Here is a 14,896-nt window from a genome sequence, read left to right as displayed (position 1 = left end):
AATACCACTTCACACTCACTAGGATGGCTAAAGTAGTAAAAAAAGAGACAAAGGGAAATTAAGTTTTAACAAAAATGTGGAGAAATTGGGACTCTTGTACATTACTGGTGGTAATGTGAAATGGTGTAGCCACAATGGAAAACAGTTTGATGGTTCTTCAAAAAGTTAAACATAGATTTAGCATATGACCTAGCAATTTTTCTTAGTATATACGCAAAAGAACTAAAAACAGGTACTCAAATATGAATGGTCATAGTAACACTATTTACAATAGCCAAAAGGGACAAGCAGTCCAAATGTCCATCAGTAGATGAATGGATAAACAAATTGTAGTATATCCATACAATGGAATATTAGTCATCCATACAAAGCAATGAAAAGTCCACAATGGATGAATCCATAGAGATGGAGAGCAGATTGGTGATGGCCTGGGCCTGGGGAGAAAGCAATGGGGAATGACTGCTTAATGGTTACAGAGTGTTCTTTGAGGGTGATGAATATGTTCTAGAACTAGATAGAGGTGGTGATTGCATGACATCATGAATGAACTAAATGGCACTTAATTGTACACTTTCTAATTTTATGTGATGTGAATTGTACCTCAAAAACATACAATGAGTAAACTATATTTTAGGTTGTTAGACTCCCATTTCTTCAAGTGCCCTGGAAATAATGGTTGCTGTGCTCTTCAGCAGTTAGCTATGTGTTCCTTTACATGCCTAGGAGGGCAAATAATAGGACTAGGTGGAACTCAGCCTAGGGCTTGCTTTTTAGTCATATCACTCCTATGTTAGCTTCCTATAAAATGTGGACTTCAAGATGATCCTAAAGTCTGAGGGAGCTTAATTGGAAGAGAACCACTTGAAATACAGTTTCATTACCTCTTATTTTAAGATGAGGTTGGTGACACTGCAGCTGTCCTTGGGAACAGTTTGATGACCAGCCACAGGTCCTGCAAGATCAAGTCACCTCTCACTGGAGACTAACACAATGTCTTGTATTTCAGCAGATGACCAAGAAGGGGTCAAATTGAATCTGTTTTAAAATCTTATGTTTTCTTTGTTTGGTTGGTTAATCTCATGACTCTTTCTTTTGTTGCGAAGGTCTTTCAGGATTGTATTCTAGGCTCCTAGAATGGTGCATGCCATATAATGGGTGCTCACTAAGTATCTATAAAATGAACTTAGGAATAATAGATGTTGGCAAAGGAAAGGCTGGTGGGTTTTTGACTCTTTCCTAGTTTAAGTTGGTTAATGTTGCCAGATCTTGATGTAGATCATAATTTGTTGTGGAGGGATTAGAAGACAGAATTTGGTTTCAGAAGACTGATCACAAAAATCTAGAGCTCATCTTCTTTGTCAGGATTGCTGGATAAACTCAATAGGATGCTCAGTTAAATTTGAAGTTCACATAAACAATATGTCCCATGCAAGTATCTATGACATATTTATACTTAAAAAAAAAGTCAGTCACTGTTTATCTGAAATTCAAATTTAACTGGGCATCCTGTCTTTTATTTGCTAAATCTGGCATCTTTGCCCTATTAAAGGGCTGAATTATGACTAATTGTCACCCCAGTTCCAATTCCCTGTTACTCTGTGTTCTCCCCCGGATCCAGTGTCCACCCTGCAGCTGAAAGGGCATGGCCCTATTTGGCCTCTGTACCTTTGCCAGAAAACAATCTGGTTGTTATGTGAGGGTTTCCAGCATTGTTCAGTGCAGAAATTATTCAGGTATGAATCATTTGGCTCCATAGATGGTTTTGTTTTGTTTGGTTTTTAATACTGACATGAGAACACATTTCATCTTCTTTGTTCTGACATTGGCTGTAGTTCAGGCAGGGCCAGCTATAAGCAGAACGGCTCAGAGAGACCCAGGGGGTTGTCCTTCTCCCTTTAACTTGACATTGGTGCGCAAACTACTCTTCTATGGAAGACCTCTTTTTGTTGCTGTCTTAGTTTGATGTGTGAGGTGGGATGTTGTCTGGGCATATGGCACCGTCCACCATAGCTATGGCTGGAACCAGAGGTGGGTCCAGGGCATGTGACATGAGTTACCTAGAGCATCTACCACACTCACCAAAACAATTTCAAGATGATCCCTTCAAGAGCTCTTCTATTCACTCGCCCAACTACCTGCCAATGTGTTAAGTCATCCCCATGTTTCATGTTCAACAAGCTTGCCTTGAGTTCTTACCATGTTCGTGGCGCTGTGCTAGATGCTTGAAACCTAAAAATATCAAAGATGTTCTCACTGTACTTGAAAAACTTAGAGTTGGCAATTTTAAAAATTAAAAAAGTTTTAAATTGTGGTATAAAACACATAACATTAAATTTCTTTTTTTAAAAATATATTTTATTGATTTTTTACAGAGAGGAAGGGAGAGGGATAGAGAGTTAGAAATATTGATGAGAGAGAAACATCGACCAGCTGCCTCCTGCACACCCCCCCACTGGGGATGTGCCTGCAACCAGGGTACATGCCCTTGACTGGAATCGAACCCGGGACCCTTCAGTCCGCAGGCTGATACTCTATCTACTGAGCCAAACCAGTCAGGGCAACATTAAATTTCTTTTAAAAATATTTTTATTTAAAAAATTAAATTGCAGTTTATATTCAATATTATTTTGTATTAGTTTCAGGTGTACAGCATAGTGGTAATCAACCATATACTTTACAAAGTGTTCCTCTTGGTATTTCCAGTACCCAATGGGTGCCATACATAGTTATTACAGTATTATTGACTATATTTCCCCATGCTGTACTTCATATAAGTAGAGTTACATAGTGTTTGTCTTTTTGTGAATGGCTTATTTCACTTAGCACAATTTCCTCAAGGTTTATGACAGAATTTTCTTCCTTTTCATGGCTGAATAACATTCCATGGTATGTATGGACCTAATTTTGTTCATCCACTTCTCTGTTGAAGGACATCTGGGTTGCTTCCACTTCTTGACTGTTGTAAATAGTGCTACTATGAACAGGGTGTTCACAGGATTTTTGAAATTTTAATTTTATTTGATATATGACCAAAAAATGGAATTGGTGGATCACATGATAATTATATTTTTACTTTTTTGAGGAATTGCTATATTGTTTTCCATATTGCTATAACATTTTACGTTTGCAACAGTGCACAAGGTTTCTAATTTTTCCATATCCTCACCAACCACTTTTTATTTTCATGTGTGTGTGTTTTTAATCCTCACCTGAGGATATTTTTCCATTGATTTTTTAAAAATATATATTTTATTGATTTTTTACAGAGAGGAAGGGAGAGGGATAGAGAGTTAGAAACATCGATGAGAGAGAAACATCGATCAGCTGCCTCCTGCACACTCCCCCCACTGGGGATGTGCCCGTAACCAAGGTACATGCCCTTGACCGGAATCAAACCTGGGACCCTTCAGTCTGCAGGCTGACGCTCTATCTACTGAGCCAAACCAGTTAGGGCTTCCCATTGATTTTTTTTTTTTTTTTAGAGATAGTGGAAGAGAGCGGGAAAGACAGAGAGAAATATCAATGTGAGAGGAATACATTGATTGGTTGCCTCCGGTATGTGCTCTGACCAAGGCCCGGGCCAGGAAGGAGCCTGCAACTGAGGTACATGCCCTTGACTGGAATCAAATCTGAGACTCTTCAGTCTGTAGGCCAATGCTCTATCCACTGAGCTACACCAGATAGCTCATGTGTTGTTTTTTTTAATAGTAGCCATCCTAATGGGCATGTAGAATCAGCAATTTTGAATAATAAAAAGAAATTCCTCTGTAAGGTTGAATCTATAAAATGACACCCAGGTTTTCTAAATTATTGGGCCAAGTTTTGCCTAGATGCACAAGGACAGTCTAGAGGAATTTAACAGAAATATCTCAATCTTACACTCCTTTGCTGTTCTAGCTCTGCTCTTGGTGGACCTCCATTCAGTTCAGTTTCATGTACTCAAAGCAGCAGTTTCAAGTATTTGAGGTCTTTGACGGACACAAAATGATATTGGGTAGGGATAATGGGTGTTTTTAGGGGTTAACTGCTTTTAGAATGTGTGAAGTAGTTGCATTTTTTGTTTGTTTGTTTTCAGGCATAGTTCTCTGAGGAAGTTAATCAAATAGGGAAAACAGACTCAGTGCTGTATTATTTTAGGGAAAAAGAGCATTGTATAAGTAGTAAAGAAAACTAATTTTCGAAGAAAGCTGGGCAAACACCACTTAACTATAAAGTGATAAAATTGAATTTGAACTCTTTCAGCTATAAATTTACATTATTATTCAATGCTATATGCTGCTGCTGTATCTATACAATGCTATTTTCCTAAAGGATGTAAAATACCAAATATCAGGATAGGGGAGAAACCCCCCTTCCAATAAGAAATCTATCCTATATAATTAAGAGGTATTATGCAAATTGACTATCACACCCTCACACAAGATGGCTTCCCCAGTGTGGACACAAGATGGCTACCACAAGATGGCTGGCAGGGAAGGGCAGTTGTGGGCAATCAGGCCAGCAGGGGAGGGCAGTTAGGGGCGACCAGGCCTGCAGGGGAGGGGAGTTGGGGACAACTGGGCCTGCAGGGCAGGGAGGGTAGTTGGGGGTGACCAGGCCTTCAGGGGAGGGCAGTTGGGGACAATCAGGCTGGCAGAGGAGTGGTTAGGGGGTGATCAGGCTGGCAGGCAGAAGCCGTTAAAGGCAATCAGGCAGGAAGGTGATTGGGCCTAAACCAGCAGTCGTACATCCCCTTAGGGGTCCCAGATTGGAGAGTGTGGAGGCTGGGCTGTGGGACACCCCCCAGTGCACAAATTTCATGCACCAGGCCTCTAGTGTATATAATAAAGGACTTATAAAGGCATTTAACCAAATTCTTTCTCATCTTCATTGTCTCAACTTTATCATTTTCTTTTTCCTGAAACCTAGCTAGTATTTTATTTTAATTGAGGTATAAGGACATATAACATTATATTAGTTTTAGGTGTTCAACATAATTACTTGGTATTTGTATAGATTGCAAAATGGTTACCATAATAAGTCTAGTTAAGATCCATCACCACATATTTGACTGAGCAAACCCAAAAATAAAGACTAAGCTAGAGAGAGAGCAAGGCAAGAAGTAAACCAATTTGCATTGCAGAAGTCCCTAAAGTCTCAAGAATTTTGGGCACCAGACATCTCAACAAGTGAACTTAAATATGGGGCTACTGCCAAGAAGTGGAAAGTTTGTTTATCCAGTAACCACAGCTTCTTAGCTGGCAGGGGGCTGGAGGCTTCTTCTCTATGCAGGGCAAACTGGGTCACCCAGAAGAGACCTGAGAAGTTCTCGTCTACATCTAGTTTGCTAAGGGTTTTAGCATGAATAGTTATGAATGTTACCAAATGCTTTGTACTGTTCCTACTGAAATTATCATATGCTTTTTCTTCTTTAGTTTCTTAAGTGATTTGTTTAGTTAATTTTCTAGTATTAAATCATCATTGTATTATTAGAATAACCTCCAAAAGGTCATGATGAATGACCTTTTTAATATTCTGCTGAGTTTGCTAATATTGTGCTTAGAATATCTACAGATATGTTGATGAACAAGGTTGCTTTTTTAGATTTGGGTCCTTAGAATTTATTGGAGAGTATCCCTCTTTCTATTCTCTGGATGATTGTATAAGAGAAGGCAATTACATTCTGGTCTTCATGCTTTGGTTGTGAGAACATTTTTCATTGCTGATTAAATGTATTTAATGATTTAAAAAAGAAAAAATCCATTACCACACATTGTTACAGAATTTTATTTTCTTGTGATGAGAACTTCTTAAAATATATATTTTTATTGATTTCAGAGCGGAAGGGAGAGGGAGAGATAGAAACATCAATGATGAGAGAGAATCATTGATTGGCTGCCTCCTGCACACCCACTACTGGGGATTGAGCCTGCAACCCAGGCATGTGCCCTGACCAGAATTGAACTTGGAACCCTTCAGTCTACAGGCTGACACTCTATCCACTGAGCCAAACCAGCTAGGGATGATGAGAACTTTTAATATTACTTTCTTAGCAACTTTCAAATATGCAATACTGTATTGTTAACTATAATCACCATACCCATTACTTTTTTTTAATACTCTGTTGATTTGCTTGAATCGTCGTTATTGCTACCATCAAAGGGTAGTTGCCCACTTATTCACAGTATTTTTGACAGCCTTATATTTAAGAAATATAATAAATATGGCCCCCTGGAGCCCATAGATAATTTAGCCTCTTTTCCAAGGGGAAATGAGCAGGCAGTGTTTGTTTGGAAATCCTTTTGTAAAATATCCAGGTGTTGGCTGCTTTTCTCCAACTGTAGGCAACCCCAAGGCCCACAGGAAACAGAGGCCAGGAAATCCCTCTGTCAGTTGACCCAAAGGGGCGTAGCTTCCAGCTGACGTCCTTGTGTGTGGTTCTTTGCTCCTAAATACTGTCACCTTTAGACATGTTACACAGCAGTTGGCTTCCTTTTATCCCCATGCGGTTGTCTAGGAAGAGAATGTTTACTTGTGAATAAAATCCATGTTCCAAGACAAAGCTAAGGACATGCATTTTTGTTCTCTTCATTTACACAAAATGTATGAAGTGCTTTGTCATTAAAAGATAGAATCGACAGGAGGAATGTTTAATAACAGTTATACACAAGCTTCTTAACCTTGTGTTGACTTCTTAGAGAATCTGGTAAAAGCTATGGATTCTCTCTCCAGGAAAAATAAACATGTATATGCTTGTTCATGCAAAGTTCTGCATTTAATTTCAGGAAGCTTCTAACTGCATTATATTTTATAAGGATTGTTCTCTACATAAACATTCTTAAATGCCTGTTATGAATGTTTATTATGATGTGACTTTTTTCCCCTCCAAGTAATGATTATTTGTTTTTACTAAGCTCTCAGGGGTGTAACGCAGCTTGTTATGGCAAAATGTAAATTGTATGTAATCAAAGAATATTTTAAACTCATTCACTACCTTTCAACCTAGACAGAGAAAACAAGAAGCTGCTTCTGAAGGGGAAGAGTCTGGAGGCTAGTATGTGGTCAGCACCTACCGTGCGCCATGTGCTAAGCTCAGTTCCTTATATATGTGATCTCACAATTCTGACAGTGATTCTATGACATGGTTTACTCCAATTTGACAGTTGTGGAACTGAGGCTTAGAGATATTAAGTCAGTCATTTTGAGTCTGTCACACTCTAGAGCAGCCGTGGGCAAACTACGGCCCGCAGGCCGGATCTGGCCCGTTTGAAATGAATAAAACTAAAAAAAAAAGACCGTGCCCTTTTATGTAATGATGTTTACTTTGCATTTATATTAGTTCACACAAGCACTCCATCCATGCTTTTGTTCTGGCCCTCCGGTCCAGTTTAAGAACCCATTGTGGCCCTCGAGTCAAAAAGTTTGCCCACCCCTGCTCTAGAGTGTACTTTCTTCAGTATTATGTGACTTCTAAAATAAGACCTATTTCTTATTCAAAAATATGGGGCTTCAGACAGGAAGAGAGCATCATGGGGATGCTGATGACCTGAGAAGCAGGGAAGAATATGTGGAGAAAAAGTCGTTAGTGAATCTCCCTGAGGACACACCAGGGGCAGTTGCATGCCACTGGAGGTCGTCTTGCACAAGACCGATGCCTGGATTAAAATAGGAAGATGACATTAGAAGACAGCCTCCTTCAATTCAGAGCACTTTCCACACTCCTGACCCTAACCAAGCGGCGCGAAGGAGAGAAAACCAACATGAAGAAAAGAAGTGGGTTGTTATTAGCGAAGTAGCCAGATTCTCACTCTTTTGATCTGTTCCCAACCTCGCACCCTTCATTATCTTCAGAACATATCCCGTGACTGCTGAGGGCCCTGCTAATAAGACTCATTGTGCCTATGAACTATTTTGTGGGGGTCAACAGCATGAGTCCAATTCACAGTAAGGAAAAGCTGAATAGTCTTATTCTGCTTTGAGATTTTGGTCATTAACCTCATTGGTTAAAAGATTTATTTCCTCTTCTAATAAGAAGAGGATTCTTTTTTTCTAGAGAGATTACTCTGGAATATTTTCCAGGTAACTTTTGTTGGAGGGGGATAGGGAGTGGAAAATTCACTGGTCACATTGACTGGTACTTAATGGGTGGAAATCAGCCTCAGGAGCTAAACCTCTCGGTGAGTGACCAAACTGCGAATCAACCCACAATTTGGGCATATAAAATAAACCCATTTAGAGGAATCTCATGAATTTTCATCATGAACTAGCAAACATCAGAGGTCAATAGGAAACCAAAATAATAATACACTCTCTTTTTTCATGGCTTATATCAAAGAGCCTAGTCAAATGAATTATGAAGAGAGAAATTATATTTTTTAATACTCAATGCTTTTATTCAACCATGAATGGTATTAATTCAGGGTGGTTGTAAAGAGCATACCAAAGAGAGAGATTTGAAACAAGAAAAAGTAGGTACATGCTAACAATATAAAGAGTCAAATCTAATTGCAGAAATGTACAATGTCAGTGCCACACAATTACATACATCAAAAGCACGTGAGCCCTGGCCGGTTTGGCTCACTGGATAGAGCGTCGGCCTGGGGACTGAGGGGTCCCAGGTTCGGTTCCGGTCAGGGGCATGTGCCTTGGTTGCGGGCGCATCCCCGGTGGGGGGTGTGCAGGAGGCGGCTGATCGATGTTTCTCTCTCATCGATGTTTCTAGCTCTCTCTATCCCTCTCCCTTCCTCTCTGTAAAAAAATCAATAAAATAATTATTTAAAAAAAAAAAAAAAAAGCACGTGACCATGTTTCTGTGCAGGAACCAGAATCAGCTGCTAAAATACATCTTTCTGGGTCCCACCTCCAGAGTTTCGGATTCAGAATTTCTAGGTGGGCCCAAGAATTTGTGTTTTCAGCAAGTTCCCAGGTGACACTGATGCTGCTGGTCCAAGACCACATAGTTAGAACTGCTTGGCACCATCCCTGCAGGCGACTGAGTCACCCAGGGTTGGCTCCGAATACTTCTAAACAGATGAGTTGGGATAGTGACCTCTGCCAACAGGACATCTTACTTAGAGCTTTTACTGATACTGCACATAAGTGCTTCTGGGTTCTGCCAGCTGGAATTACTCTGAAAATACCTAATCTGTTCTGCTATACAACTCCCAATGACTAACTTTTTAAAAAGTTGTGGTATACATAGAATAAAGTATATACATCTTCTGTGTACACCTTGAGTAATTTTTACATATGTATATACCTGTATAACTACTTCCAAATCAAGACATAGAGTATTTCCACCACCCCAAAGGCTCCCTTATACTCTTTCCTAGTCAGTCCTCACCCCCCGCAAAGCTAACACTATTCTATTCCAATTGCCATGTATAAGTTGTGCTGCTCTTAAGTTTTTTGTAAATGGAAAAATGGAGAATATGCACTCTTTTTATGTCACGTTTTACTCTAAATGATTGTGAAATTCAACTATTTTGTAAATAGCAGTAGTTCTTTTCTTTTTGTTGCCTGTAGTATCCCAAGTTTGACATGTTGTATTGTCTTACATTTAATTCCCTGGCCCTTCTCCTATTTTTAGATATTTTAGGTTCATAATAATATTAGCTAACATGACTGCTTACCATGAATCAGAATAACACTAAATACTTTACATCACTTAATCTTTTCAAAAGTGTGAGTTAATCCATTTTATAGCTGAGATACCCCAGGCTCAGTAACTTGCCCAAAGTTCCATAGATAATAAGAGGGAGAGCCAGTACTAGTAGTAAATGCAGGTCCTTCTCATTTATTCATGGTCCTGAGTTCTTAGGTAGTGTATTATCAAGCTGCTCACTCTTGGTGCTTTACCAATAATCACCAATGAAATGAAAGATTGACTCCGGAGAACAGCAAATTTCCTTCTATTTCAAGGACCATTTCATTTTCAGCCTCTTTTCCTTCTTCCTGCCTACCAGTTCTAAGGTAATGTCAACCAAGCTAATGAATTGGAGGCTCGCATTTGTAGATGTGCATTGAGAATTTCCCAACTCTTTCTTCAGATGAGCAAATCTTTTGAAAGCATGTGCTCTTCCATACAGTTGTCTTTCTACAGGAATAAACTTTCCTATTTGCTAGCTCTCTGGTCATTCCCAAAATTTCTGCCCTTGATAAGTAGAAATAATAGAAGACTAAGTTTGCTCTGTGGTTCCTGTTAAGGTTATGTTACCAGGAAACCCCTGGTTGGGCTCCGGCTGCCTGTCGCTGTGTCCAATAACAAAGGCAGGGTTGGATCATATTAGGCATTTATTGAGAAGGCTAGCCAACCAAGAAGACTGGGTGCTTACATGCATCAAATCCTGTCTTCCAGCAAGATTCAGGAGACAGGATTATAAAAAGGAAGGGGCTGGGGTGAGGAATGCAGCTATGTGCAGGCTTGGGCTCTGCAGATGTCAGCTATTGTAATTAGTCATCAGGTGATGAGATGATGTTGATAAGATAATGATTTGACTCCTGGTGGGTCGGCCTGACCATGTTTATCGGTTCTACTTGCTGGATTCACAGCTGAGTCACCTCCTCAATTGCTTTGCATAGGCCTTGAAAAGGAAACTTTAAGAAAAACTTAACCCCCTATTCATATTTAAGAAACTTAACCACCTATTCACATAAGTATATGTGTTCTAAGATTTAAAAAAAAAATGATTACTTTTCAGATTAATTTAGATGCTCTATCTATTAGATTATAAGTCCCCCCTATCACTTATACCTAACTTGTTGGTGAAAAATAATTGTCTATTCTGTTGAAGGAAATGTTTAAACTTCCTTTCATTTTAATATCTAGTAAAATTTAGCAGAAGGAAGTTTATTCTTAAAAACAAATTACCATGGGTAAATTATGCCTCATTTCCCTTTTTTAAATAAGGATGGAAAATTCCTGGTCAGCTTTATGGTATTCACTTGAATAGATTTTAAGATAGTTACATGCTTTACAGCAGTCTTAAGCCTGGTTTTGATTCAGTATCTAGATAAAACATCTCCACATGCACTGATGTTTATGAATTCTCTAATTTATTTTCACATTATTTATTGTGTAAACAGATCTCAAAAATTTGGATTTCTGTTGCTAAGTATATAAACATGGTGGTGTTTGGATTTGTAAAAGTGGGTAGTCTGTGAAATGATTCTTTGTTTTCTAACAGGAAGTAAAGGTCAGGGGTAAAAAATGGGATGGATTTGCTTAATGTCATCTAACTAATTTTCCTTAAATCACATAAAATACATTCATCTGTTTACCTTTCTGAAATTCTAATTTATAGCCTAAGATTCATGCTGGGAAAAGCTTTGGGAAAGTGGGGAAAGCTCTGAGAAAGTTTGTTGGGTTTTTCTGTGTTGTGTTTTTTGTTTGTTTGTTTGTTTGTTTTTAAGAGCCACAAACTTTCTGGACAAATAGTATGGTAGGGTAACCAAATAACTGGTGGGGGAAAGGTTTTCTTTATGGAAGAAGTCCATAAGGAAGTAATGATAGAATCAGAAACCCCCTTTACAAATCTAATGAAATAGTGGGTTTAGACCAACATTATCAGCAGTTGATAATACTGTTAAGTGAAAGTGTGATGAGGAACTTCATTATGGGTGATCAGATTGCCAATATCGGAACAAACCATCAATCTTACCATCACTAAAAGTAGGCAAGTTGATATTATGTACCTTCTGATGTGATAAAGTAGTAAGTACATCACCTATGAAGTGTTCTTGCAAATAGCATTGAACCAGAGTCTAACCAAGCCTTCAGCTCTACCTACGGGAACACAAAGAAATACAGGAGATTGAGCTGTGGTTTGAACCTCAATAGATTAGGCTCTCAAGGGAAATTTTAACATCCTGAGGCCCAGGCTGTGTCCCAGGCCAATTAAATGAGCTCTTGACTTGGGCATCAGTATTTTTTCTAGCTCTCCCAGGTGTTACAGTACAAACCAAGATTGGAAACCAGGGAAATAGAGCTGCAAGTTAAAAGACAGGACAAGAAAATAATCAAGAAATGCAGAATGTGAGAAACTTTGTAGGACAAATGACCAGTGTTTTATAACACATATATTAACTAGTAGTAGTAGAAAAAAGGTGAGGGTAGGTGCCACTTATAGATTAAGAGAGACTTAAGAAACATAAACCAAATGTGATGTTGGGACTTTGTTTTGATCCTAATTCCAACAAACCAAACATTCCAAGACATTTTCTAAAGAATCAGGAAAATTTTAATACAGACTGAGTATTCAGCTATAATAAGGGATTGACCATTAATTTTGTTACTTGTGATAATGGTCTTGTGGTTATGCTAAAAAAGGTTCTTACAAGTTAGAGATTCACACTGAAGTATTTATGAATGAAATATGATGTCTGGGATTTGTCTTTAAAATACTCTATCAAAAAATGGTGAGGTGATACATAAAAATTGATACAAAACATTGACAAATAGTTGATAATTATTAAAGTTGGGTGATAGGTCTATGGGGTTCATTTTAATATTCTTTCACTTTTCTGTGTTTAAAAAATTCTCATAAGAAAAGATGAAAAAGGAGGCACGAAGGTGAACTATATGATAGCATATCTCATGCATCATGATACATTATCAGTATGAAGTCTAGGAATTTCATGTGGAAATAAACCCACGATAAAATGAAGTCTAACCTTCTGTGTCACTGTAACACAATTTCTCCCCCACAGGAAAATATTTATATATTTAGTGATTAATTATGCTTATATTTTGCATGCAGATGATGCCGGGCCGCCTCCTTCTACTGTTATCAACCAAAATGAAACTTTTGCCAAAGTCATTTTTAAGCCTAGTGTGGTTCAACAAGCAAGGATTGCCCAGAACGGCATTCTGGGAGATTTCATCATTAGATATGATGTCAATAGGGAACAGAGCATTGGGGACATCCAGGTAAGGGGTTTGTTGCTACTATTTTATGTTAGTTGCTTAATACTTTTACTTAGACTCAGAACTAGGGATTTCAATACTTATCTAAGGGACAGGGGATTTTCTGATTCTTAGGAAATATGTTTTAACCCAAAATGTGTCTCCCAGGGGACTAGTGGTACTCCCTAGCTGGAGGCTGAGGGTATCTGTTTCCTGCTGCAGTAATCTGGAGAGCAAGTGAAATCTACAGTTTTCCCTCTGCTATGTTAGATGGCATTAGAATTTTAGTTCTTCTTAAGTTTTAATTAAAGGAGACTGGTCCCTGACTCATTTCCATTTAGGTTTTATTGCTCCAGAGACAGGGTGGGAATATTAAAATGTATTAATGTGCACCCAGAATGTGGACAACCTCCTTGACATCTCAATTTGTAAGATGCTTGGTAAAAACCAGATAATTAAGGAAGCAGGATTCTCAAGTGGCAAGAGGCAGAAGAGGACAATTCAAATCAAATTAGTCAACATAGCCAATAAGATGTGAAGGGTTGATTTTATCCTTATACACATTAAATTAGCAATTGGTTCTTTTGGAAGGATCAAGGCCCTGAGTACTTTTGCTCTGGGTGTGGAATCTGACCAGAGACGCTGTTTCATGCTATCTTTGATGCTTAAAAGTTCCATAGAATGTCCATTTTAGTTTTTCTCCCTATTCTGGATACTATCATTTTTACTTTCTTTTCCCTGCACCAGGTTCTAAATGAGTATTTTGTGCACTACTTTGCCCCCAAAGACCTTCCTCCTTTACCCAAGAATGTGGTATTTGTGCTTGACAGCAGTGCCTCCATGGTAGGAACCAAACTCCGGCAGGTGAGTGAGTGCCAAATACTCATTTTTTCCTCTCTCAGTTTTGCCTGGGACAATGATGTGGATAAAAATTAACTGATGCCAAATGTCTGCTTTATCATCCAGCTGTTGCTGCCTATAGAGGACATTCCTGATCTGATTCAGTTAAACCATTGACATAAATGATCATTTCCACATGGTGGTTTTCAGGGAACAGGGGACTTGCTGTAGAAATACCTTGAAATAAAGGGGACTGGCAGAGTGGATAATGTGAATGGGACAAGGCTATACTATGAGAGCTACTCAACAGCACCATTGTTGGTGGAATGATTCTATTTGGTAATGATGTCCTTTTAGAACAATGGAATAGGTTAATCGGCAGTCCCCTTGACCTATTCTTAGAGCAAAGGACTTGTACCTTAATAATTCAGGACTGATATTCTCACAATATTTAGCATGAATATTAAAATTCTAGGGATGGAAGGGACATCAAGGGGACATGTAGTCTATACTGAAAATTTTCATTAATTTGAAAATACAACTATTTACATTTTTTTTACAAACCACTTATCTTATTCTAGTATCCTAAATATCAGAAATTTGCATTTATAATGTATTTTCAATTCACATAACACAAGACAGAAAAAGCTCTTGACTGCCAGAACAATTAATATTTCTGATGAGCTATTGTACATATTTTCTCTGTTATTACTTATAAATGGTTTCTTTGGCCATTTATATTTTTAAATCATGCAGTATAATATATTGATCTTCTCTTAAAAGCATTTGATTTTCCTTTATCCCCAAATAGTAAAAAAATGTATCCCAAAATGTGATATAAAGATTGGGTTGAACTATTTTCCTTCAGAGGATAGTCAAATATAATTTCCAACTAATATAGGGGAAGATAACCTCACCTGGAAGTCAGCTTCTTGTGGTTCTTCAGAATCATATTCTTGAACAGATTCCAGCTGCTGATGCCTCCGTTTTTATCGCTTCTCTTCCTTTTCACATCTCTGACCTTCCATCTGAGGTTATTTTTCTTTGCCTGAAGAACACTCATTGGTCTCTTTTAAAATGTAGGTCTACTGGTAAAGAATTTTCTCAGCATTTGTTTGTCTGAACATTATTGATTTCACTCCCATTGTTGAAGGATATTTTTATTGGTATGAA

The 14,896-nt window shown here is 38.3% G+C and overlaps 1 protein-coding gene across 1 annotated transcript in view; it reads left to right on the top strand.

Moving 5' to 3' along the window:
- The window catches only part of ITIH5 (inter-alpha-trypsin inhibitor heavy chain 5), an 87,120-nt gene that overhangs the window by 32,949 nt on the left and 39,275 nt on the right, over positions 1 to 14,896 (top strand). Inside the window, exons 6-7 of the mRNA XM_059663762.1 lie at positions 12,738 to 12,907; positions 13,631 to 13,747. Coding sequence (XP_059519745.1) covers positions 12,738 to 12,907; positions 13,631 to 13,747 — 287 coding nt within the window. The remainder of the gene's footprint in view (positions 1 to 12,737; positions 12,908 to 13,630; positions 13,748 to 14,896) is intronic.

Source organism: Myotis daubentonii, chromosome 1 (assembly GCF_963259705.1).
Source record: "Myotis daubentonii chromosome 1, mMyoDau2.1, whole genome shotgun sequence".
Classification (NCBI taxonomy): domain Eukaryota; kingdom Metazoa; phylum Chordata; class Mammalia; order Chiroptera; family Vespertilionidae; genus Myotis; species Myotis daubentonii.
Note: the sequence above shows the minus strand (reverse complement) of the source record. Positions and strands in the feature narration are given on the sequence as shown.